Raw genomic sequence first — 27,067 nt, forward strand, 5'->3', positions numbered from 1 at the left:
ACACGCACCCAGTGCCTCGGATACTGGTCAGTTGACTGAGGGAATAGATAACATTTGACAACATCTGGGATACAGTTAGGGGACAGCTGCTAAGGACCACTGAGGAAAAACTAAATAATATATATAAGCTACTTCTGAATCGCTTTTGAAAATGGCTTTGTTAATAATGTATTAATGGTTATGCTTTGCATGTTTTAAAGAGAAAGTAATGATAACATCATTCTTCTAATTTGGATTAATAAATCAAGAAATTTAGCATAAGCATCATAGTTCATTTAACTTCAGCTAATCATAGGTTAGACTTATGCAGATAATGGACCACCTGAAGGGAGAACCCCAAGTGAAGCTGCCAATGTGTACCAGAGATCTACATGGAAATGTGCAATCTATTTTAGACCATGACAAGTAATCAAAGGATATTTGAGTCTTGATCATTTTTTCAATTCTCCTACACATATTAAACTATAAAGTAGATCCGTTTTTAAGAATCTTTTTTAAATCCATTTCAAATACATTGATTTAATAATATAGCATTCTAACTTAAGGAAAAAATTATCTTGAGGCATGATAAATACAAGCTACTTGAAAAACCTGGTATGTATGTATGTGTGCATATTCAGTCCATAAACACATTAAATACCATGGAACAGCAATGTACACATATTAAACCTTACGGGGCCACAAAACCCATCATACTTGACTCCGAAAGGGGGCTCCGTACATATTATTCACAACAAAAACAGCCCAAGCTCGGTTGCTGGGTGTCCCATACTTACAGCTTGAGCTTCCTCATCATCAAAAGTCAGCAGCTCTAGAGTGCAGTCCCCTTCCAGCGGACGGTCCAAGTCCCACAATTCACCGTTGACCTTGGCTATTACTGTGCTTTCAGCCAGTTCTTGACTAGTGAGAGAAAAGTCACTGGGCAGTTAACCTTATCCTGGGCTATAATGATTTGCTAAAAAAAAAAAAAAAGGATTAAAATAACTTCTAGGGGCTTGTTTCTTTTCTTTTTATTTTTAAGCAGATAGAAAGTACCAATGCAAACTACTGGGACAGATCAGTTTATTTTATAACATTTATTTTAAGTACTAGAGGAACATGCCTTCACCTTAGAGAACTTGGAAAACAGAGAGATAATAAAACAAAGATCACATCTTCCCACCCAGAGATAAGTACTCATAACATTTTGGTACATCCCACCCCTCCTTTACACACACACACACACACACACACACACACACTTACACACTTACACACTTTTTAAAAAGCATAGTTGCCATGGAAATTTTAGCGCCTGCTCTTTTCCAGCTGGGCTGGCAGACAGACTCCAGCAGAGCCAGGAAGCAGCGTATTCGTTACAAAAGCTTCCACTGCTGCACAGGCGCCTCTGCACGGGCAGTTCTGCAGCCTCTGTGACCGTTTTCTGGGACAAGCCCACAGACATGGAATCGCTAGGTCAAAGGGCACGTGCCTTTGAAGGTTTCTGAGCCGATTATCTGAGTGTATCACTGCCACATGTCTCAGCAGATTTTTTAAATTGCTGCCAATGTCATGTTGGAAATTGTCTTAATATGACTTATGTGATTAACTCAAGGAAGTGTTTACTGGCCAGTTTTACTTTTATGAGCTGCCCATGTCCTTTGTCTATTTCTGATTGAGGTGTTAATCTTTTTTTGCGTGTATCTTTTAAATAAAATTCACTGTTTAAAAATGGACAAAATTAACCCATTAAGAAACATGGAATGCACCGAAAAGAACAAAGAAAAGCATCCTCAATCCCTCCACCCAGAAATGACTGTATGTCCACTTGTCGTAGGTCCTTCTACAGTTTTTCATCAATGCAGCCCAGTCCCCCACTCAGAAAGGCCAGTGGGGAACGAGGTCCGGCACACAGGACCCAGGCCCATGGATAGGTTCTCTTGTGGGGAATCAGGCCTGTATTGCAGCTGGGCTGCTGTGAGACTTGCTTTTGCTAAAACTCCCCCACTCTGAGTTGAGGCAGAAAATGTTTACTGCGTATCCTAAAATCTGTGCTAACCCTCCCAAGGACAGGGTGTAAGTAACCAGTTCAACCACTTTTCCCCTTGATCTGCAACATCCTTCTCTTTGAGTAATTAGCAACATTCTTTCCTTTGTTATCCGTAAAAGGTAATCACCTACAGAGAATCTCTGCATAGTAAATGAAGACTATCCTCGATGTAATGTACCCAGAAAAGCAATAAAAGCCTGTCCAGGCAGGGGTCGGGGCCCTCTCTCTCACTCAGAGAGCGGCCCTGCCATCCCTTTTCTCCATAGGACTCTATTCCATGTGAATATGTCTCTCACAGCCATGACACACAGACCCTGCCAGCCAGGGTCTGCATCATACTTTCTTTTTATGTTTTAATTTTAATTACTTTATTGTTGTTCAATTACTGTTGTCTACATTTTCTACCCACCACTCCCCACCCCCCGACCCCACCAAACCCACCTCACTCCCTGGCTTCTTCCCTCCCCCTTGGTTTTGTCCCTGTGTCCTTTACAGTAGTTCCTGAACCCCTTGTCCCCACTGTCCCCTCCCCCTCCCCTCTGGCTATTGTTAGATTGTTCTTAATTTCAATGTCTCTGGTTATATTTTGTTTGCTTTTTTCTTTTGTTGATTTGGGAACCTACTTCTTAAATTTAAAATAAGTCACCTTTTCCCTAACAGTCAACAGACTTCTAAAACATGCTACTTAATAACTGCAGAACGATGACTTGCTTAATAAACCCACCACTGCTGGGCATTTTGGTTACATCTTTGTGGGGTTTTTTCTTTTTGAAACAACAAATAATATTGCAGTGAACATTCTTGAACATGCGTGTTAGTATCTAATTTTTTTTTTCAAGAAAAATTCTAGAAGTAAAACTGCTGGGCCAAGGGAAACGCACTTTTAATGGCTTTTTGTTAGAATATGTTGCTTAATTTCCCTACCCAGAAAAGTGCAAGAAGGGTACCTTTCCTCTGTGCTCTCATACTCTTAGGCACTACTCAATGGGGCCATCTTCAAATGCAACGTTTTCTTCTGTATCTATAACGTGAGCAGCAGTGTAGCGCTGTGGTTAAGGAAAGGCGAGCCAGGGTGGGTTTAAACACTGAACAATTTCCTCGGCTTCTCCAGGCTTGTTCTTCACGTCTGTAAAATGGGGATTACGGGTCTTCCCCGCACTTTTATTCTGAGGGCTAAATAAGGCACATTCACAAGAAGAACTGAATGGATGTTCGATGCTGTTATTAATGGAGTGACAGACCACTAAGGGTTCCTCAGGTCCATTCTCCCCCGACAGGAAGGGGGTCTCCTTGCAGTGACACGTGGCTGTATGACCGTGTCTGGAGGTGATGGATATGGCAGCAGGGGCGTGCGTCACTTCTGGGTCTCAGCCCTAAGCCAACGGAGGGCAGCTCAACCTCCTGCCGCCTTCTGGAGCCGGGAACGCACGCGCTCTTCCCTTTGGACCACGCAGACAAGGGCAGCGCTGTATTGGGCGGCTCCGCGACCAGACGGGAGAAGTGCAGGTCCTCAGATGGTAAGGACAAGTGTGGTCCCGACAACCCTGACCCCGCACCTCCAGACAGCTATGGAGGGACTTCGACCACAGTTAAGCCCTGAGTTTCGGGGGACTCTGATGCAGCAGCTTAGCCTGTATGTTCACCAATACAGAAATAAGGACCTGGGGGTGAGTGACAGAAACAAAACCTGTGCCCTGGCCTAGCAGACTGGGGGTGGGTTTTCAGGACAGAGATGTGAAGATGTGGACAGCCAATAACCAATAACCGTGGCTACGGCCTCACAAACTACTGGACCAAAGCCGCACGCAAACTGATATGCGTACATAGCCCCCGCACACAAGGAGGCAGCCGTGGAGAGGCAGGAACACACTGGGATGCTGGCGCACACTGGGTAACTACTGTGGCTCTTAGCAAAATACCACCCAAATGAGGCAGGCTCAGGCGAGACTTGCTCAGTATGTGAGCAGAGATGGAAGGGATGGGGCTTCCACAAGGGAGGCGCCCTCCGCCTATGACCGATCATCCAAAGTAAAAATGCAGAAATGAGAAGCTGTAAGAGGCTGGAAGAACAGTCTTCGGTCCCAGACAGCAGGAGGGACAGGCACTGACAGCCCTTCTCAAAGGCCCTGCACGGAGCAAGATAATAGGGCTGGTCCGACTACAAGGATCAGAGTGAGGGTCCCGTCCTCCCACAGCCTCTTATTTCCTATGATCTCCGTCCATTACAGAGAGAAAGGGAGAGAGGAATGAGCCAAGTACAAAAGCCAGGGAATGAAAGGGAGAGGAGTCTTTGTCTAGGAAAACTCTTTATGTGAGATTTCCTTCCCTGGAACTGATCAGAAGCCACCAGACCAGAAGCCTACTACGGTTAACTCCTCATGAGAACTGTGTGGCCAGACAAGCTACAAGCCCAGCTTATTGTGCCTCGGATTGCTTGATCCTTAAAGGGGCCTCAGCCCCCAGGAATGCACCAGCAGGAATGGGGCTATGCAAACCATGCAGCCTCCGGGTGGACAGACTGCCCCACAGGTGTGGCAGTCAAGTGTTAGGCACAGCTAGGAACCTTGCAAAGAGCAAAAGCAGGACCCATGGGGACTGGACAGGAGCGCTGCTCCCACAGAACAAAGAGCGGCCAGGTGGCTGCACTGACACAGGTGCTACCTACTGCCAGGCTGGGGCATCACGGTCACTGCCAGGAGGACCCGATGGCTTCTGCACACCACTGTCTGCTGCACTGCCCCTTCTTTTTCCCAAAGAGACACTTTCATGGTGATTGCCTTGTGACTGTTCCAGCACTGTACATACACGTGTGGCGTGGGCAGCCTTCTGTTAGTGCATTTGTTGCCGAAGTACAAGGAGCCAGCCTGATGGGGGCGCTGTGCACATCACTTGGAAAGTCAGGGCTTTCGGCTGGTGGGACCTGGAGTTGTTTGCCTCACTTGGCCGGGGAGTGAGGGCTTGGGATGAGGAAAGACGTGTGCTCACAGGTCTCTGGATGTCGGAGGGGCACAGTGCGGCGGAGGGGGTCCCCTAAACCACCCTTCCCCTCTTCCACGGTGACGATGCTTTAGCTGAACACGTGGCTGGCCACCCAGCAGGAGCCACATTACCATTCTCTCCGGCAGCTACGGGTGGCCACGTGACTAAAGGTGAGCTAACAGCATGGAAGTGGAAATTCAAGGGCACCGCTATGGGGCCTTGGCCTCAAAGCATCATCGTCCCTCAGCGGCTCTTCCTCCTGCCTGCTGGTGAGTCCCTGGGTGGCACCCAGCTTCCCTCCTAGACACAGACAAACCTTAGCTAGGGGGTTCCCACCTCTTGTGTTATGCTTGGCACCGCTTTCGTGCCCCCAGAGCATGGATAATTAATGACCTGTGCAACCAACTCTCAGTTAACCAAAAGGGCAAGCAGCAAACTTGAATAAAGCTATTATTTCTAAACTTTATTTTATATCCAGCCACCACACTGGATCCTTATTTCTTCCACTCGTTTTTCAGTTAATACTGTTCCCTAGAGTTTCCTCCTTAATTGTTCTTTTTCTGAGTTGAATTCTTAGTTGATTTCTTTTTGGTCTTTCTTATTCTAAAATAAAAGCCTTCTGCACTACAAATCTGTGTCTGATGACCATTTTGGATACAGTCCATATGTCTGGACATGTATTCTCCTCATTAGAAGTATTTCTTAAGAATTCTGTGCTTGTTTTTATTTCCTTCCACCTGAGTTATTTTGAAGAGGTTTTTTTCAATGTCCAAGTTTTACTCTGCTTTGCTGTTGTTTTATCTGGTTATTGAGTACGTGCCTGATTTCATTTTCCTCATAGGATGTGAACTGTATGTTTCTGCATTTGATTAAGATTCTGAGGAGCACCCTGGATGGTATAGCTCAGTGAATTGAGCACAGGCCTGGGAACCAGAGGAATATTCTCTCCCTCTCTCTTTCCCTTCCCCTCTAAAATAAATAAATAAAATCTAAAAAAAAAAAAAAGATTCTGAGGAGTGGAAAGCCTGACCATAGGAGCTGAGAGATAAGTACCATCTCTACCTGCAGAGCACAGAGATCTTGGGGTGACCACCCCAAGTCAGAGACCACCGGTGAGTGGTCCCCAAGTCTATTCTACAGTGTTATTGATCAAACACGCATAATCTTTTAAGTTTGGCCTGTTTGATCTGTCCACTCGGAAAAGTACAATAAAGTCTATGACTCTGGGTTTCTTATCTGATGCTACACTGTTTAATTCATAAAGGTTCATGACAAATAATCAGGGTGGATTGTAATGCTCTCTATTCTTAAAATAAGCCTTGATATCCCATTCTATGATTCTGGTCCGGAATTTTGCTGAGAGTAAAATGATGACCACTGCTTTGCCCACTCTTTGATCATGGACAGTGTTATTTTTTAGACACTCCTGAAATCCCTCCGTAGGACTTGCAACCTGACTCTTTATCAGTACACATAAAATTATTTTTGCCTCAAAACGCATTTTTCTCTACCACATCGATCCATCTTTCCTGGAAAATATGGCAATAGGCTGGGAGAGGCCTTCAGCGTAAATGATATGATAGGCTAAAAAAGAAATATAATCTTATCCCCGGCTGGTGTAGTTCAGGGGATTGAGTGTGGGCTGCGAACCAAAGGGTTGTCGGTTCGATTCCCAGTAACGGCACATGCCTGGGTTGCAGGCCGAGTCCTCCAGTGGGGGCCACGTGAGAGGCAACCACACATTGATGTTTCTTTCCCTTTCTCCCTCCCTTCCTTTTTCTCTCTAAAAATAAATAAATTTTTTAAAAAAGAAATACAATCTTAACCATGGCTTTCAAAGAAAATCAAAGCATTTCCACTGATGCAAAGTTTGCTGTTAAAATAGCAGGCATTTATTTACATGGCAGTTTTGAGCCACAGCTTCTGTAGAACTGTATTCAACACTAGAAATTAACATTAATCAAAACAACACACCTTCACTAGTACATTTAAATTCCAGGAAGGTCAAAGTACTTATTCAGGCTGATAATAGCCCTAACACAAACATCTTCAATCTACAATTAATAAGCCTTTTGTAAATTTCTAGAGATACTTTAGTTTTTAGAGTATTTTCATATATACCCTTTACTATTTACAACCTCATAAAGTAAATGGGGAAAGTATTATTATTGCCACTGAAGATGCAAGAAAACAGGCTTGCGAAGCTTTCAGGACCTGCCCAAGTTGGTCCATGGAGCTATCCAAGGTCAACTATGGGTGGATCCCTGGCTCGAGTTAAGTCTCCTGACCCCTAGTCCAGCTAAAAACCTGCAAAAACTCAAACCTCGGCAAGGAACCAAGTCAATGTAATGCAGCATGTGACAGATTCTACATTTTTCTCAACTTTATGCTTTTATGAAAACTTTCCAATTTGGATGTTCTAAGAGGATGAGACTGTATTCTGATATTTGAGTACTCACTTAAATGGCCTCATTAGAAGCCAGAAAGGGTAAAAAAAATAACCGATTTTATCTGATCTAGTCAGTGAGTAAGAAAAAAAGATTTGAGTGGCTCCCAAGAACACGTTTTCAACAAGCCCTGGCACAATACTCAATACTAATAACTTCTCCAGACTATAGTTTACCTAATAGCAGCGGCCACTTGATAAGGCGTTGTTTTCCAGAGTTCTCCTTCCACTGTTTTCCCATCAGCCACTCTTACTGTGATCCCATTGCTTGTGTCCCCCTTTTTTTCAATATGATCTTTCTGCAATATTTCAAAAAGCTTCAACCGTTCCTTTATGAAATTCGGTTGATCTTTCACCTGAAAATGATTAGCGGACGCGGAGGTTAGGTTAACATGCAGTGCACACTTATTCCAACTGCTCAGTATTACCTAAGTCCCGCCCCCTTCTCAGCATGCCATAGGTCGTCACCGGTGCCAGTCTCTACTATCCCTCCAATCCTGCTCTCCCCCAGAAGGCTCCTCTTACCTCCTTCTCAGCTCTCAGAGTCCCGCTCCAAGCCCAGGCCCACTAACTACTGCACCCGCTAACATCTCCCTTTTCCACGTGTTTAATACACATGGATGAGGAGTCACATAATTCAGTGCTTATTTATACCCCAGCTGATCTTGTTCTCTAACTGTTCCGCCTGCTTTTGCCTGAACTCCTCAACCAGACTGAGCCCTTTAAGGCTACGCAGTCCTCCTTCACGCCTAACAAATGCCAGTTTATTTAAAACAAAGAGAGAGCTCTACTATCTCAACATACACAGACTAAGGAGCTGCACGATTAGCTCATCTCTAAGTAAAGACTTCTTAAATCGAAGGAATGCAAAGTTTTAAATACACTACTGTGCCCCAAATGGCAATTTGATTAGTAATTATGTTTTTTAATAGGAAAACGCGAGGTATTAACTGTATGAGCATATTTCAATGACACGTGGTCTTTTACATTATTTTCATAGCAACAACTTACCTCACTGTCAGATTCCTTTTCTTTCTTCTTTTTAATGTCCTTTTCTTGGTTTTGACTAGAAAGAGGCTGAGAAATAAAGGGAAATTGTAAACGACTCATACCAATGACAAGACACAGCAACACGTCTGGAGGGAGACATGCCAGTGGGCAGCAAGTGCCCCCGGTTTAGAGGCTCACAGCTGGGGTATCCTGAGAACCGGCTCATAGCTGGGGTGTCCTGAGAACCGGCTCATAGCTGGGGTGTCCTGAGAACCACCTATAACCCTCAACGGGCAAGGTGTTTTCTGAGGTTTGGCCCTTCCTGTCTGTGCATTTTCATATATTCTTGCTCAGAACAGGCAACACATTTTAACATATTTAATGTATTTTAAAGTCCCTGGAAAATGGTTCTGTAGCTGCCACCAGAGACTTCAATCACATTATTTCATAATTTTTTGGTACCGTGGTTTTCCTTGGTAAAGGACTGAAAAAGATCCCATGGTCTAAAAAAGCCTTCAGAACTTAAGAAATGTATCACGTTACAGGAAGATAACGTATCCTTCAATGAACTAAAATAGTAAGATCGCGTATTAAATAATGATGTTAAATATACAGATCTCAACACCAAACCCCAAGAACCACCTGTCCTAAATAGCTCAGACCTGCCACCATTAGAGGGAATGTTCACCTATGCAGCTTTCGGTCTTCCTGCCCAAGGAAAGAACAGAGCTTTACACGCGCCAGCTTCCCCCCCCCCCCCCGATGCTATTTCTGCTACTGAAGAAAACGTGTGGCAGCAATTTAATGGAAAAGCTGAGCAGGTGCACCATGAGGTCAATCTGGCGATTGCTGCAAAGGCAGGGACTCCGTGGTGTCCAAGCTACTCGCGGTTCCGCAGGAGGGAACCTGAACTGAGAGCAGGGCACACCCGCAGAGTCTGGGCGGGACCGGGCCCCGCATACCCCTGGGTCGCCGCCCGCACCTGCACCTGCCATTCCAGAGAAAAACGCGGTGCGGGCACCTCGAGGGTCGCGGCGCCTCCCGAGGCCTAGGTGGCGCCCCACCGAGTCGCTCGCAAGGAGTCCCCAAGCCCCGCTACCTGCGCTCCGGGAGTCGTGCTCCCGGCCTCGTCCTGCGCCCCCGCTCGCGTCGCCCTCTCCAGCTGCACCTGGTGGCTCAGTGCTTCGGCAAGGCACACCCGCAGGCGGCACAGGCGATAGCGCAAGTCGCGGTTCTCGGCCCGGAGCTGCGCCACCTCCCGCGTGAGACGTGGCCCCTCGGCCTGGCACCGGTCGGGCGCGCTCAACAGCTCTTCCCTCAGGCGCAGGACCTCCTCCCACAGCCAGGTGATGTCCTCCTCCTGCCGCTGCAGGCGCAAAGCCACCGTCTCCGCCGTCAGGGCCTCAGCCGCCATGGCACCCGCCTCCCTTGTGCAGCAACGCTGCGCTGGGTGGTAGGTACCGGCAGCGGCCACCGGTAGGGCAGGGCAGCTATTGGGGCCGGACTTCAGGGAGCTGGCCGCGGGGAGAAGCGTGGCCGGGGTTACGTACACGGCAGGGGCGGGGCTATAGAAAGGCGGGGCTGGGTTTGTATACTGCAGGGGGCGGGGCAATGGACACTGAGGAGGCGGGGCGACAGGGTCAGTACACTGCAGGGGCGGGGCCGAGGCTGGGGGCACTGCAGTAGTAGGGTCCACCAAGTGCGGGATCCCGCGGTGGCTTCGGCCAGGAGAGTGGTGAGGGGCCTGAGTAAGCTCAAAGTATTTTCGGGGCTATGAGCTTGTCGCCATTCCTCGGCTGAAACAAAAATCCTCCAGAATCTTGTGAAAATCATACGTCTCCCCTTCGCAGTATGGCTCCTGTCTTAACCCTCCAGAAGTCTGGCTTTTACTATTCTTGCAACTTATATCAACGTTTGTAAAAGTGGCTGCTGAGAATCAGCCTCCTTGGCATTCATGCCGGGGCTGACCAAGAACAGAGGCTGGAGGCTGCGTAGAAGAACTTGACAAAATTTTAAATCTGACCGGCAGTTGCTATAGTGTTCCTCGAGGCTAGGGCAAATGCCACCCACATATGTCTTTGGTAACCCTCATAATCTTGAGCACAAATCTTCCTGTAGTGGGAATGAAAGCTGATTTTATTAACATTCTTAGGGGTTAGAATATGGCAAAATGTAGACTGTTCCAAGCTCTTTACAAATATTAACTCTAATACTTGTAATAGGAGATACTCTTACACCTATTTATAGATGAAAACACTGGAGCACAGAGAGGCTAAGCGACTGGTCAAAAGTCACACAGCCACCACCTGACAGAGCTGAGATTCAAACTCAGAATAGCTGAGGCCAGTGTCATTGCAACTTAAATGATGGTACATTTCAGCCTTGGTAAAATAGAATTGGATGTGTTGTGTGATGCGGTATAGTTAATAAATGCCTTCAGAGTTCCAAAGTTATTTGCATGAAGGGAACCGGAATCATAAACAGCTCTCAGGAGGATGTTCCAGCAAGTATGGCACTAAAACCACTCTTTCTCACACCCTTCCCGGGTAAGCTTCTGGACAGTTACACAGACTCAGTTACTTCTCAGCCTTCTGCCACCTGATTTCTACTCCTCCCATTCTGCGGTGACCTTTGTATTGTCAGGGGACAATACTAAGTGGGGTCAGGGGACCGCAATTAGGTGCCCCCCAATTTTCCTCTGGCTCCTTGGCAGTTTGTCTTTCTTGGGCCTCCACCTCCAACCCACAAACAACCACTGGTCTGCTTCCCATCACTATGAGTTAGTTTTCATATTCTAGAGATTTCTGAAAATGAAATCATATAGAATTACTTCTTTTGTTTGGCTTTTCCCCCCTTGCATAATAATGTTAACCATGGCATTAGGGGTATAACAAAACCAGCTTTACCATAGGCTACTTGGTACAAAGAAGAGTTTGGTTCCTATGGCATCTCATCAACATTGTGGAAAAATGACATTGAATGAAATGACATTATTTGAGGACTTGCTGTGCATTCTGCTCAACTTTGCTGTGAACCTAAAACTGCTCTGAAAATGTCTATAAAAAAAAAAAAAAAGAGCCCTGGCTGGTGTGGCTCAGTGGACTGAGTGCTGGCTTGTGAACCAAAGGGTCACCGGTTTGATTCTCAGTTGGGGCACGTGTCTGGGTTGTAGGTGGGTCCCCAGTTGGGGGAGTATGAGAGGCAACCAATGGATATATCTTTCATGCATCGATACTTCTCCCTTCCTCTCTCTAAAAAAAGAAATTTAAAAAAATCTTTAAAAAAAAAAAAAAAGAAAAAGAATAGAAAAAACATGGCCTGAAATATTGCAAAACACCACTAGGTGACACTATTTCCCTCAGAATTTTCGATGCTCGGCCCAAAGACCTGCAGGGCTGGTGCAGAGGGAAGCAGTAGGGATTCTGGGACTGCCCGTCCAGTTTTTCATGAGGTTCAAAGTGCTTCACAATATCGTCACAGACCTGCCCGAGGGGTGAGCTTTCAATGGATGTTCTACAATGTAGGTTTATTGCTCTGCACATATGTTGACGCCAACAGATGGGGCAACCTCTGCCAATATAAAGATTGTTATTCCCAGTTCCCAAGAGGAGGGGGCCCAGGAAGTGAGAGGAAAACACGTTTAAGCCTTCATTTCAGTTTCCATAGTGAGAATCAGGCAAGGCAGGGTAAGCAGGCTTAGGGTCAGCTAGTTTGCATTTTGGCAGGCTCTGGGGGTCTAGGGGCTGTCCCTGGCTGTCTCGTGCCTGACAGTGGGGTGATTCGGGCAGAGGGATGGTGGCCTGGAATGTGAGACCCTGATGGAGGAGATGGTTGGGGGATCGGCCCTGGATTGCCTGGTTTGCGTGGGAAAGTCACGCTTGCAGGTGAGTCCTCTGCTGTCTCCAGAATTGGCCCCCAGATGTCAAACCTTCATGGACTACGGTGGTCTAAAGCTATGTTCTCACCCTCTCACGCAAAGTCAGAAGCAGAGGCAGGAAAAGTCTTCTCTCCCGGTTCTGGCCACCCGACCACCCCAAGGGAGTTTTGATTTCTGAAGAATAAAATTTCTACCCTAAGGTGGTAGGAAAATATCTAATTGTTTCTATAACAATTAGATACTCTTGCCAACAATACTCTTGCCAGCGGGCAAGAGTATTTCAATAGCCACAGATCTTTTTGTTAATTTCCTAACTGGGAAAAAGTAAGACATACGTGGGCTTCGTTAAACCATTCCTGTCTACCCACACATGATCGATCTCAGGGTGCCTCCCAGAAAGAAGACATGTATGGTGTGGGTGGCAGAAGGACCCTGATGCCATCAGTCACTCACATGGGCACCTGGAGAGAAACAGGACAGAGGGTGTCTGGGGCACAGGGCTGGTCACCTGCAGATCCAGCCGTGGAGTGTCCTGAGGTTACTCCAAGGCCTGGGACGTCTCAGGCAGGTGGCCGTGGAGGCTGGCTTGGAGGTATCATGTTATAGTCACGTGATCCACAGTGAGGCATTGCTTGTGGCAGAGGCCCCACCCCCCCCCCCCAGCCAGCAATAATCCTTCCCTCTAATCTGCTTCATTAAGTGGACACCAGGGCCTGATCGGAGGAGAGGGGTCAGGTAGGCAGCTGAATCACGTAACCAACACTGGCCCTGACTAGTGTGGGTCAGTGGGTTGGGAGCCCTCCCACAAAGTAAAGGGTCACCCGTTCAATTCCCAGTCAGGACATATGCCTGGGGTGCGGGTATCAGTCCTTGGGCTGGGTGCATACAAGAGGCAACTAATCGATGTTTCTCTCTCACAGTGATGTTTCTCTCCCTTACTTTTGCCCTCTCTTCTCTTCTCTCTAAAAATAAATAAATGCCTGGCTGGTATGGCTCAGTGGATTGAGCATCAGCCTTGGAACCAAAGGGCCGCTGGTTGGATTCCCAGGCAGGGCACGTGCCTGGGTTGCAGGCCAGGTCCCCAGTAGGGCGCGCGCACGTGGCAACCACACATTGATGTTTCCCTCTCTTTCTCCCTCCCTTCCCCTCTCTAAAAATAAATAAATAAAATCTTAAAAAAACACACAACCTAAACATTATTTTGCCACCCCAGGCTTTGGCTACTTCTACCCTCCCTGGCTTTCCCCCAAGGCTGTCTCTCAACCCAAACTACGGTAGCAGGAAGAGAGACACAGCCTGACACTGTACAGACCCCAGCACTATGATGACACCACTCAGTACAGACTCTGTGTGTGCTGCGTGCATAACATCGAAAACCATCATTTGGGGGAAGGCAAGGAGGAGCCTGGGACAATGATCGTCTGGGAATCGGAGGGAGAATTTCAACAGCTTGCCTCTCTCCTTTGTCTTTTGAATCTAACTGCCGCGAGGGACTAAGGAATACAGCGCAATCCTCTTAGGCCGCGACGGTCAGCACCTCAGGTCTAATCCCAGGCCCTCCCTCTCCCTGCAGATCTGTAGTCATTCCAGAGGGCAGTGAGTCCGCCTCCAGGTGTCCATGTGGCGCAGACCGAGCCCCGGAGCAGTGCCCAGCGGGGAGAGCTCACGTCTCCGTCTCTCCACCAGCAGAGATGGTGGAGAGAGCGGCCGGGTCGTGGTTCTACAGCTGTGAGTCCGCGGCTCAGAGAGAGAAGAAGAAGAGGCGCAGGCAGCTCGCGGAAATACCCGGGACTTACAAAGAGAAGATACTGAGGGAATTCAACGTGAGCGGGGTGCTCTCGCCATTGGTGTACGAGGGCGTGTTCTCCTTGAGCGAGTACCACGAGGTCATGTCCCGGGGCTGCTATGGGAAGAGAGTGGAGTCTTTTCTTGGGAAACTTTGCTGCAAGGGTCCGAAGGCTTTCTGTGCTTTTTGCTCTCATCTGGAGGAGTTCTGCCCTTACCTGCTGACCTGCTTCTTTCTTTATTACCAAGGTAAGAACCTAGTTGGCTCTGGAAAGTAGTAAGCTTCCTTGAGGGAAGTAGTAAGCTTACTGCCTTGAGTAGTAAGCTCCTGACCAAATAAATATCTGGTGTCCCAGCTGCAGTAATAATGAGCTTCCACACAGCATGGATTTTTATTTTAAGAAAAACATCCAAGGCTTTGTTCTAAAAACCTCATGACATGGAAGTAAATGTTGGGCCCTGGCTGGGTAACTTAGTTGGTTAGAGCATCATCCCAATACACCAAGGCTGCGGGTTCGATCCCCAGTCAGGGCACATACACGAAGCCATCAGTGAGTGTATCAGTAACTGGAACAACACATTGATATTTCTCTCTCTCTAAAAATCAATCAATAAAAAAATAAATGCTCTAAAAAAAAAAGAAACAAGTGTTGCTGACTCCAAATAGAACCTTACATAACCCCCAAGACAATTGTCAGGGACAATTTTAGTTATGATCACAGTTCCTCAGAAGGTTAAGAGCTGCCACGTGACCCAGCAACTCCACTCCTGGGGATACACCCAGAAGAGGTGAAAACATATGTCCCCACAAAAACCTGGGAAAGTGTTCATGACTGCATAATTCATACCTAAGAGCCAACAAGTACAAACCAGCCAGATGCCCGTCAACCAATGAGTGGATAAACAAAATGAGGTCTGTCCATACACTGGAACATTATTCGGCCATAAAAAAGGAATGGAGCCCTGGCTGGTGTGGCTCAGTGGAATGAGTGCTCGCCTGCAAACCAAAGGGTCACTGGTTCAATTCCCAGTCAGGGCACATGCCTGGGTTGCAGCCGAGTCCTCAACAGGGGGCATGCGAGAGGCAACCACACATTGATGTTTCTCTCCTTCTCTTTCTCACTCCCTCTCTCTAAAAATAATTAAATAAAATCTTTTAAAAAATCAAAAGGAACGGAGACCAGATACATGCTACTGCATGGATGAACCTTGAAAGCCTTATGCTAAAAGAGAAGCCAGTCACAAAAATGCCACGTATGGTACGATTTCCTTCCTGTGACACGTCCAGAATAGATGATGAATCCATAGAGACAGGAAGTAGATTAGTGGCTGCCAAGGGCCGGAAGTAGGGGACTGGGGTCTATTGGCCTGAAATCAGAGCATGGTTGTTGAGTATGTCTATGGTTCGACTGCAAACCACTGAACTGTATTACTTCCAAAGGATGAATTTTAGGATATGTGCATTATATAGAACATATATGTGCATTGTATATATGTCTGCATTGTGTAGAGTAAAGCTGCTATTTTAAAATATCAGCCCAGGAGCCTTCTCAGCTGTTTTTCTCCTCCCGGCCTTCCAAAGAGAGCACCTTAATGAATCCCCCAATTTCCTTAGCTCCTTCCTTCTAGAGAGAAGAGGTTCTTTGCCGCTAAGAGAAGGTTTGGGTTGGCCAATATAATGAAGACATGAGGAGGGGTGGGGGGAGGGGCAGAGAAAAGCAACGCTGGACGTGGGGGAGGGTTGGGGAGAAGTGACGGCAGCAGAGGTTCTGGGACAGTTGTGGGAGGGACGGGGACAAAGGCAAAAGAAGGGGATCCCTGCCTGTGACGCCGCTGCCTGCGTACGTGGGTGCCCACTCCGGTCTGTGAGAATTCGGGAAACAGTCTGAGCTCTTCAGAAGCTGTGTTTGGTTTTTGGTTTCCATGTGGCCACAACATTTCTCTGAGACTGAACCAGAAGGACCCCCACTTTACACCGGTTACCTGTATTTTAGATTTGTTTCAATTGAAAAACTATCCTGGGTTTTTAGGGAAGTTGTGAATTACAGTCTTATCATAAACCTCACACTACAACCTCATAACGTTCAGTAAAATGGTTCATCCTCCGAAAAAGTCAAATAGGTGAAAATACATATTTATAAGGGGCTTCTTTTTTTTAAAATCCCTTTTAAAAATGTATTTATCAATTTTAGAGACAGAGGGAAGGAGAGAACTAATGGATCTGTTGTTCCACTTACTGATGCGTTCATTGGTTGCTTCTTGCCCTGACCAGCAATCAAACCCGCACCCTTGAAGTTTTGGGACGATGCTCTAACCAACTGAGCTACCCGGCCAGGGCATGAGCCAATGGATACTTGTCTTGATAAATATGAACTGAATAATTTTCATCCTTCTGCAGACAAGTTGGAATAGCCAAATCTCCAGCAACATGTAACTTGAGAGCAGAAGCAGAGAGACAAGGCAGCTCGGGCGAACTTCTTGCCAGAACTGTGACAACTGTTTACATTGTAACGCAGAGCAAACACACAGGACCTTACAAGATGTGTCCGCCGCAGAAGGAAGAGCGGGAGCTGGCGCTGAGCCCGAACCTAACGGTGCCCCTAGGACTGAAGGTCGAGGTCAAGAACGAGGTCTTCTGTTATTTACCAAGTACGTAAACAATCTGTGTGTTGGCCATCTTTGAAAAGCCCCGGTTTTCATCTCTGCTGTTTCCCTCCCCTCGTGGTTCTCAGCTCACTGTGTCCTCTGGCCATGCACACATCGTTCTGCTGATACCGTATCTTCTAAGTCGTGCCCAAACCAGTGGTGACTTCTTGGCTTGTCCCACGGTGTATGAAGAATGGTCCTTGGACAGCGGCCTTTTGTCACAGGCAGTTCACGCCGTTGAAGTGTGTTCCTGACTGTGCGTAGTCTTTGTTCTCTGTCGGAGCCCCAAACAGGCACATTTAGAGTGTCTCAGATAACTGTGTGCGTCAGTAGGGAAACTGAAAAATCTGGCTAGGGATAACGATTGTGCTGCGCTCCCACTCCTGTAGCAGCATGTTCTGGAGTTGCCCAGATAGGAGGGGCTTTTGCCTGCTTTCTTGTCTCCCAAAGTACACGTTTTATGAGCTAGAATAAACCTTGAACTACGCTGGCCAGTGTGGCTTAGGGGGGTTGCAGCATCATCCCATAAACCAAAAGGTCACTGGTTCGATTCCCAGTCAGGGCACATGCCTGGGTTGCAGGTTTGATCCCCAGTCAAGGCGAGTATGAGAGGCAACCTATTGCTGTTTCTCTCTTCCTCTCTCTCTAAAATCCATAAGCATGTCTTCCAGTGAGGGGAAGAAAACCCCAAAATCTTGGACTATGGTAGCCTTTGTGGCCATTTCTTTCCGGTGCAGACTAACAGGAAGGATTTGAATAAACCAAGAACTCAGAACAACCATCCAAATGGTTCCCACTCTATTCAATGTCCCCCACCTCTGAAAGGCATGAAAAACGTACACCATCCATTCTCTTTAATTTGCTCATGGTTTGCTTCTAAGTAAGTCACGATAATTAGGAAGTATAATAGAAAAGTGTACGGACAACAGTGTTTTTCATTAGCGTGCATGATTGAGTTTCCCATTTGTCAGGCTTCTTAATATGAATATGTACTTGGGGCCCATTATCAGAGTCTATTCACTCAGAAAGTCCTTGGCCTGCTGTCTGTCGTTTTTCTGACTGCGTGAACAGCCACGGAGTCTCAGGGCAAAGCTCCCAGAGGTCCCCAAGCCTGGCCTGGGTGACCTCGGGTTCCCGCACTGGCAGGTCGCCCTGCAGAGGAGGCTGGCCCTCTGGCTGGGACCGGATTGGAGGCTCGGGAGTGAGCTCTCTGCAAGGACAGCGTGCTGTTCCGGAAGCCCTGTTCACCTGGCTGAGGTCAGGTCCCCGTGGGTCACAGACCTTCCTAGGACAGGATTTGACACAACAAAGAGTCCATTTCTGTTTATTCCCCCCCTTCTCCTTGTGGTTCTCAGTGAGGAGAAAGGGACACCTTCTCTCGTGTTCAATGATTTATATCACTATATGGAATAGATCATATGGCCATAGTACGGGTGAAGGCTTTCTTTATTTTGTTATTTAAGATTTTATTTATTTTTAGAAAGAGAGGAAGGAAGGGAGCAAGAGAGGGAGAGAAACATCGATATGAGAGAGAAACATCCATCTGTTGCCTCTCACATACCCCCACCGGGACCAAACCTGCACCTGAGGCCTGTGCCCCAACCGGAAATCGAACCGGCGACCTTTCACCTTGCAGGAGGACACCCAACCCACTGAGCCACACCAGTTTTTTTAAAAGATTTGTTAATTCAGTAATCAAAATAGAATAGATACCCTGTGAATTTTTAAAAAATAATTTCTGGCCTAGACATTAACATTTATTCTTCAGACTCTGTATGATTGAGCTATGGCATTTGACAGATTAAATTGTTAGGTTTACCCGTGCCAAGCCAATCAATGTCACTTTTATCAAACAATACTTGGCCCTGGCTGGGCGGCTCTATTGGTTAGAGTGTCGTCCTGATACATCAAAGTTGCAGGTTCAGTCCCCAGTCAGGGCACATACAAGAATCAACCAATGGCCCTGGTTGGTATGGCTCAGAGGATTGAGCGCCAGCCTGCCAACCAAATGGTCGCTGGTTTGATTCCCAGTCAGGGCACATGCCTGGCTTGCAGGCCAGGTCCCCAGGTCGGGGCGTGCAAGAGGCAATCAATGGATATAACTCTTGCACATCGATGTTTCTCTGCTTCTCTTTCTCTCTCCCTTCCTCTTGCTCTAAAAATAAATAACTAAAAAATTTTTTAAAAGAGTCAACCAATGAATGCATAAGTAAATGGAACAACAAATCGATGTTTCTCTTTTTCCTTTTCTCTCTCTCTCTCTCCCCTTCCTCTCTATCTAAAAATTGAAATTTTAGAAAAACAATACTCAAAATGAGAAAAAAGACTCACACTAGATATTGTCTATGTTTAAGCTAGTGTCAGACCAGTAAATCTGAAAATGTGCTTACCATTAAAAATATTGGTAAACTGAGTCCTGGCTGGTGTAGCTCAGTGGATTGAGCGTGGGCCTGGGAACCAGAAGATCTTGGTTCGATTCCCAGTCAGGGCACATGCTTGGGTTGCAGGCCAGTTCCCAGCAGGGGACACACAAGGGGCAACCATACATTGATGTTTCTCTCTCTCTCTCCTTTCCTTCCCCTCTAAAGATAAATAAATAAAGTCTTTTTAAAAATTTAAAAAATAGTTTTAAAAAATGTTGGTAAACTGAGTGTAAATGCCTTTTTGTGTCTGTAGTTGCTCTAAAAATCCCCAAATTACTTGTAACATTCTCAACTCTGCTGTCTAGCCATCATGGGAGAAATGGTCCCCCTGAAAAATTATTTTCTCTACCTTCCACTAATCTCATTAAATGAAGATAACTGTGTTCCAACACCACCTATCAGCTTCAAAGTGTTTGTTTTTCCAGGTTGCATTCACTGGAAGAAATACATGAATTATAACTGTTCAGAATAAGAAAAAACGGGGCAGCACTCAGTATTCTATGATACAACCCCAAACACACTGCTGTAGTTATTTTGGAAAACATAATCACAGTTTTAGTTCAATATCCTGAAATACCACTTATCGACAATCCATAGCTAAGAGCTGGGAACATTCAAAAATGTAATATGAGCGCACATGAGCCCCTAATGCTTTCTTTCCCTATCATAACTCACTTTATCAAGCAAATTGTGAGTGATAAACGATACCTTTCTCCTTTCGCCCTTCGAAAGTACGCATGCACCGTGTGTGTGATTGAGGTGGCGTTGCCAGTACCAGGCTGAGATAAGCCACAATCCTCACTTAAGGCAGGACGGACATCCATCACCCCTGGATGGTACTATGAAGAGGTTACGAAATGGCACATTATTTGAACTTGACAGTGATTGTTTTTCTTCAAGGAATAATACATCACCGTTAATGCATTCTTGCCACTTCCTTGAACGCTGCCGACTCCTCTCCTAACTTGAATCTGTTCAATCACCCTGCTCGGAAGGAATGACAGCCTTCCATTCAGAACAAAATTGCCTATGGAAAGCTCTCTAGGTTTGATGGAATGGGGGCTTCTGAGAGGTGACAATAATTCTCCATTTGCTTTCAGAGTTACCTTCACACTTAATATCATAAAGGAATGCAAATAACACTTTTTCATGGCCAGCGGAGCAAATTAAAAGGACACAAAAAAGCCCATTAACAAAAACCCCAACTTTGCCCCCTTTCATGACACATGCAGTTAATAGCTGAAGCTGTTGTTTATTTCCATGGCTAAGTCTTGCATGAGGAGAACGTTTCAGGGAGATAGGGCGAATTCAAGGTTTGGACCATCTTTATCTTGGCGCTTCCAGCGGCCCGGCTCTGCTTAATGCCCCATCTAATCAGAGCAGTGCAGTTTCTGGCACCTTCTCCAGGACACATTCCTACTGGGCTGTTACCCAGGAGAACGCCACGTTAAAATAAAATAAAAACGTGGTCTCCCTTCAGAGAGTATTTGAGGCCAGCTGCACTCTCTGCCGCTAAATTTTTCCATATTTCATTGGGGAAAAAAGTTCCATGCCATCGTGCATGAGGGTCACTTGTGCTGATGCGTAGCTAGAGTTCCTCTCTCGCTGGCGGTCCGTTGGTAGGAACGGTGATTGCCTGTGTCAGCTCCGCTTCCAGTTACTTCCTTAGAACCGATGTTTCCCCTACAACCATCCCAGCATTTGAGTGATTTACACAAGGTCAGAGAGCACAAATAATAAATATAGAATCTCTAAAGATCATATATTTATAATCTATTAAAGAGGAAATACATTGAATTGGTAAAACAATGTTAAATAACCAAAAAGTAGAAGTGTATATCTTTTTTAAAAAACATTTTATTTGTTTATCTTTAGAGAGAGGGGAAGGAAAGGAGAAAGAAAAGCACAGAAACATCGACGTGCAAGAGATACATCTTTCAGTTGCTTCTCAAGCGCCCCCTACTGGGGACCTGGCCTGAAATTCAGGCATGTGCCCTGACTGGGAATCGAACTGGCGACCTTCTGGTTCACAGGCTGGCGCTCAAGCCACTGAGCCACACCAGCCAGGGCTATACATTTTTAAATATTTCCTTCATAAAAGAACACATCCCAGTTACAAATGTTTAGTTTAGTACCTGAAAAGGAATTCTTGGTACATTTATAAGTATAGATATATATGTCTTAGTCCATCGAGGCTGTTAAAACAAAATACTATAAATGGACTGCTTTATGAACAGCACACATTTATTTCTCACGGCTCTGGAGGCTAAGAAGTCCAAGATCATAGTGCTGGACTTGGTGTCTGGTGAGACCTGCAACTTAGTTCATGGATGGCTGTCTTTCTCTGTGTTCTTGTTACTTATGGGGGGATGCTGAACAATATAAGAGACCCCCCTTTTTCTCCGGGGGTTCCACCCCACCTACTGAGTTCATTTTGCCTGCCTCCTGAGGAAAGATGTCTCTTAATACCGGAGATCAGTGAAAAGGAAAGGGATTCATTATTTACTTGAAATAATACAAACTAAAGTTCTCCACAAACACACACACAGTCCTCCCAGCACCCGCCATGTGGCAACAGGAAGCACTTCCAAAGCCTCGTGGTCCTGACTCTCACCCAAGCCCCATGGCCCCAACCAAGACACCAAAACCACGTGGTCCCCAAAAGAGAGACCCCAAAATGGCAGCCATGCCTTCGTTTAAATCCCAGCGCCAGTCTTCCTCTGCAGCCCCATTTCTGGCTCCTCCCACAGTTGGCCACAGCTGCCAGCATTCCTGGCAGGTGTGGCCCTGTCTCCAAGCTCTTCTGGACCCCGATACAAATCCCTATTTGGGGCCCCCTCTTGGCTGCACCCTGTTACATCCTCACAGGACAGAAAGGGTGGGGGAGCCCTGTGGGGTCCCCTTTACAAGGTCACTGATCCCATCCTGAGCACCCCAGCCTCGTTCCTAAGCTCCTTCCAAAGACCCCACCTTCCAATCCCATCACAAGGGGTTAGGATTTCAAGATACGTATTCTGGGAGACACACATTCAGACCGTAGGACTATACATATATTAAAGAATTTATAATTAAATGAATACATATTAAAGTAGAGAATACAGTCCACTATTAATAAGGAAATAGTCCATTGTTTTCTAAATAAAAATGTTGAGCATGTGTTTACTGGGCACCACAGTGCTAAGTGTCGCGAGGAATGCAAAGTAAAAAGATGGTTTCTACGCTCAAGAACACATATCCACACATCCTCGCTGAAGAAATGAAGCATGGACCCAGCAAGTGTGATCAGTACAAGGCCCCGAAGCACTAGCTGGCAGAGTGGAAGTCAGCAAGGTTGAGGGGGTTGGATAAAAGCAAGCTCTCCGTGAGCCAGCACCAAGAAGGCTTCCGGGATGAGAGATGATGCACATCTTCGGTTCTGGCCCAGGCTGTGGACTGGAAGCAGGTGATGCCTGGGCCCCGCCCCCCACGGGTTAGGGCCCCGCCCCCAAGGATTCAGAGTTAGCCAATCGGGATGCTCCCCAAGTGACTCTTGTGAGCCACTACCTCCAGGACTAGCTGATGGTCCGAGAATCAAACTTGACCCAGAGCGTAAATCCACCGCATCACGTAGCACAATGTTTAGTTCTGCTGACATTCTTCTCACGAGAATAACCTACCAGGACATTCTCATTGAAGGAAACAGCAGGTTGATTTACCCGCTGGGACAGGGTCCTCATCTTCTTGGTCCTGTTCTGAGTCATGCTGCTAAATCATGAGTGGAACTCACACAGGTTTAGAGGAATGGAAGGGGGCGTGCGAGAGGCAACCGGTGGATGTTTCTCTCTCACATTGATGTTTCTGTTCTCTTTCTCTCTTCTTCCCTCTGTCTCTAAAAACAAATAAAAGAGCCCTGGCTGGTGTGGCTCAGGAGCTTGAGTGCTGGCTGGGGAACCAAAAGGTCACTGGTTCGATTCCCAGTCCGGGCTTGTGCTTGGGTTATGGGCCAGATCCCTGATTAGGGAGGTGTGAGAGGCAACCAATTAATGTTTCTCTCCCTCCCTCTCTCCATCCCTTTCCCTCTCTCTAAAAAAATAAATACAATATTTAAGAAATAATAAACAAATAAAGTCTTTTAAAAAAGATTTTATTTATTCATCTTTAGAGGGGGAGGGGAAAGGAGGGAGAGAAATATCAATGTATGGTTGCCTCTCATGCATTCCCTGCTGGGAACTGGCCTGCAACCCAGCTATGTGCCCTGACTGGGAATCGAACTGCGATCCCTTAGTTCGCAGGCCCACACTCAATCCACTGAGCTACACCAGCCAGGGCTAAATAAATGAAGTCTTAAAAAAAATAATGTAATGAACCCCTGTGTACCAAATACCAGCTTCAGTAATTGCCAACATTCTGCCGTTTCTGCTTCTATAATTCAGCCCATTCCCTGACCTTCACTCAGTCGTTCATCTTTTTTGGTTTTACTGGAGATAAAAAACACATATATCGAGACGACAGAACTGACTGTATGATGTGGACAAGTGCATATGCTTAGGAAACCCACTTACTCCGACTCTCTTCCCAGCGATCCTTCACCATCCGGAGGCAACTAATACGATTTTTTCCCACCGTAGATGAATTTTACCTGTTCTACAATGTCATTGAAATGGACCACATAGTATTTACACTTTAGAGTGTAAATGATTCCAGATTCCTTTGCCCTATATATTGTCTGTGAGGTTCATCCACTCAATAAACACTTAAATTTATTTATTTGTTTGTTTGTTTATTTATTTCTATCGTCATTCAAGGACTTTTTTTCATTGCTTTTAGAGAGAGAGTAAGGAAGTGAGAGTGAGAGAAACATCAATCTGTTGCCTCCCATACATGCTTGGCCTGGGAATCGAACCTGCAACCTTTCAGTTATAGGACAATGCTCCAGCTAACTGAGCCACACCGGCCAGGGCCCATTTCATAAATATTTTCCAAGGGAAAGAATTCTGGACTAGAAATTGGTGGGAGCAGAGGGCTCACAATGGAGAGGAGGTTGGGCAGGCAGATGGGCTTCTGTCACAGGCACTCTTTGGAAGCCAGTAAAAGGATGTTTTACTCTTTTCTGGCTCCGAGTCCGCCGCCTCCTCCACCATTGCTGAGAGGGGCTGCGAGTTGATTCTCTGTTGCCACATCCCCCTCCTCCTGCTTTTTCATGAGTCATCCCTGTGCCTGTTGCCAAACTCCACTTGGAGCTCATGTGGTCATATCTCCCTTTGAAGAACTGGCACGCTCACAGTCCCATCCCACACCCCCTGGAAAGATGGGAACAACCAGCTCGAAACTTGGCACTGGCCTTTCAGAGATTGTGCCCAGCCCAGCTGGGGCCCTGAAGTGGTTGCTTAGGACCTGCCCTTGAATGGCTGGGAGAGGGAATCGAACTGGCCTGCAGGGCTGCCGAGGCTGTTTGGATTTGCGTGGGTGCAATCCAAGGTCAGGAACACGGCAAACCCATCATCAAATGCAGCAGTGGGGAAGGGTCTGGGGGCCAGGCCAGGTGCAGAAACCCAGCAGTCAAGCTCTGGGACTGGAATCCAGGTCAAGGTCGCAGAAGAACGTAGTCTGGACTCAAGCCAAGTTCTGAAACAGAGAAAGTCCAAGGAAGAAGAGCAGAGAGAGTGTTTTCTTCCAGCAAGAAGCTGGGGCAGGGAGGGACGGGAGGGCCAGGTCTCCAGCTGGGGACAGAGTACCTGGAGGCGTATACTGAGTGACTTCTTCCTCCCTAAAAAGCCCATTACCTCCCCTCAAATTCCAGAAGAGCATAAATTTCAGGGCCTTGGAAAGGGTGGGAGAACTTGCAGGTGTTTTATTATATAATCGATAGGTTCAGAGGTAACTCCAAGTGTTGGACTATGGCTGTATTAGTTTTTCATGGCTGCATAAGAAATTACCTCAAACCTCACTTACCCCAATGCATTGTCTGGCATCATCTGTGGGTCAGGAATCCAGGCACAGTTTAGCTCGGTTATCCAGCACAATGTCTCTCAAAAGGCTGCAACTGAGTGGTCAGGCAGGGCTGCGGTCTCATCTAAAGGTTTGACGGGAGCAGGATCCACTGCTCAGCTCACTCCTGAGGCTGTGGGCGGGACTCGGTTCCTTGTGAGAGATGAGAAGGCGGGTCTTGACTCCTCGCTGGCAGGTGATTGGAGGCTGCCCCCAGTGTCTTGCTGCGTGGGTGTCCCCAGCTTGCTTTATCAGAAAAAAATGTGGGAGATGAGTCAGAGGCAAGCATGTATAAAAAAAGGTGGGGTCTCAGTCTTTTATAACCTAATTGCAGAAGGGACGTCCCATTACCTTTGCTTTATTTTATTCATTCCTATCAAGTCTTTGGGACCAGCTGGGAGGGAGGGGGCCACACAAGGGTGTGAGTACCAGGAGGTGGGTGTCATTGGAGGCTGTGTGGGAAGCTGTCACACTAGGGGAGTGGATGAGAGGGAGCAGCACAGACCACCATAGCAGAGTAGGGGGGGACAGCTGAGCTGTGTTCCCAATGAGCGAGAGGAACAGCATCCAGAGCAGCAAGAACCCACAGCCGTACAAGCCTAGGGAGAGCTCTGGGGACAGGGCAGGCTGCAGACCTCGGCTAGGAAGTGTCCCGCTGTCACCACGGGAGGACCTGTGTACTTACTGTCATTGATCACTAACGGCTCTGCTTTCTGGACAGCCAGGTCTGTCCCTGAGCACTCCAGGCGACCCCTTTTGGGAATGTCCACTTTTCAGCAGTTTCCTCTGGATTCACACAGAACCGACTGATGAAACTGACTTTGTCCATGATGTTGAGCCACACCAGCAAAGAAGCCACTTGGAGATATTTACAGATTTTTTGAAGCAGAATAAATCCCAGAAATTGTTTTGCCTTGATTGCAGATGTAACTTCTCTCGCAGTGGTCTCTGCCTGTTTTGGACAAGGCCGTAGCATCTGCCCGCTCTGTCTCACTAACCTCTGGTGGGAGCCCAGTGAGATGGTGTTCGCCAAAGTGTTTGGAAACACTGTTTCAAAAAGGGCAGCTATTCCAACCACACATTGTTGCCATCATTGCTGTGGCTTTAAACTGTTTTATCAGATAAGATCAAAGCCTTCAAGATAGATTTTGGCTCCATCAGCTCTATTTCCAGCCCAGCCAATCCCTGCGTCCCTGGAGGAGGCCTTCTCTTTATGGCTTTGAGATGTGCATCTTATCTGACTCCCCTGATCCTTCAGTTCCAGCCCGTGTCTCCTTAAGCTGGGGGCCCGCATGGCCCTCACGCAGTCACTGCGTGCCTCTGTTTCCCTGGGCCTTTCTTCCACAACCCTTATCACCGTGTTACTCTCGGCCTGCATGTGGGGCCTCTGGTCACCGTCCCAACTGTCCCTCACTGACCGATCCTCACCCACCCGTCCCCCCTGGTGTCCCTGCCCAGATGCTCAGCCCTGATGAGATCTTGTCTGTGTTCCTTTTCCTTCCGTGAGTGGAAGCAGAGGGCCCCGGTCTCCTCCCCAATGCTTGCAGCCATTGTGGTGTTGACTTCCCTCAGCAATTAAAAATTGTTTTTTTAGTTTTTATTAATTTATTTTTAGTGAGAGAGGAAGGGATGGAGAAAGAGAGAGAGAGAAACATCAATGTGTGGTTGCCTCTTATGTGCCCCCCCGCCACTGGGGACCTGGCCTGCAACCCAGGTGTGTGTCCTGACTGGGAATGGAACCAGCGACCGTTTGGTTTGCAGCCGCACTCAGTCCACTGAGCCACACAAGCCAGGGTCCCTTGACACTTTTGAAGTGGATGTTTCCACCCCCTGTGGCCTTTAATATTGACTTGAAATCGTTGCCTTGTCATATGTCTAATCATAGATGCTACTAACTGAAGACGTATTTGCTCTATAAAGTAAAT

At 46.9% G+C, this 27,067-nt stretch overlaps 2 protein-coding genes across 7 annotated transcripts in view; one reads left to right on the plus strand and one right to left on the minus strand.

Annotated features, from left to right (window-relative positions):
* The window catches only part of TARS3 (threonyl-tRNA synthetase 3), a 42,838-nt gene extending 32,864 nt beyond the window's left edge, over positions 1 to 9,974 (minus strand). For both annotated transcript variants that reach the window (XM_053658953.1, XM_037145905.2), the window contains exons 1-4: positions 9,544 to 9,974; positions 8,466 to 8,531; positions 7,632 to 7,810; positions 777 to 900 (exon numbers count right to left, since the gene is read on the minus strand). In XM_053658953.1, coding sequence (XP_053514928.1) covers positions 777 to 900; positions 7,632 to 7,810; positions 8,466 to 8,531; positions 9,544 to 9,858 — 684 coding nt within the window. In that variant the 5' untranslated portion in view covers positions 9,859 to 9,974. The remainder of the gene's footprint in view (positions 1 to 776; positions 901 to 7,631; positions 7,811 to 8,465; positions 8,532 to 9,543) is intronic.
* Positions 9,975 to 13,909: 3,935 nt separating this feature from the next.
* TJP1 (tight junction protein 1) overlaps positions 13,910 to 27,067 on the plus strand; it is a 208,384-nt gene continuing 195,226 nt past the window's right edge. For all 5 annotated transcript variants that reach the window (XM_053658944.1, XM_053658945.1, XM_053658946.1 and 2 more), the window contains exons 1-2: positions 13,910 to 14,355; positions 16,623 to 16,755. In XM_053658944.1, the coding sequence (XP_053514919.1) occupies positions 14,013 to 14,355; positions 16,623 to 16,755 (476 nt within the window). In that variant the 5' untranslated portion in view covers positions 13,910 to 14,012. The remainder of the gene's footprint in view (positions 14,356 to 16,622; positions 16,756 to 27,067) is intronic.

Source organism: Artibeus jamaicensis, unplaced genomic scaffold, assembly GCF_021234435.1.
Source record: "Artibeus jamaicensis isolate MK-2021 breed Jamaican fruit bat unplaced genomic scaffold, CSHL_Jam_final scaffold_612, whole genome shotgun sequence".
NCBI classification, from domain to species: domain Eukaryota; kingdom Metazoa; phylum Chordata; class Mammalia; order Chiroptera; family Phyllostomidae; genus Artibeus; species Artibeus jamaicensis.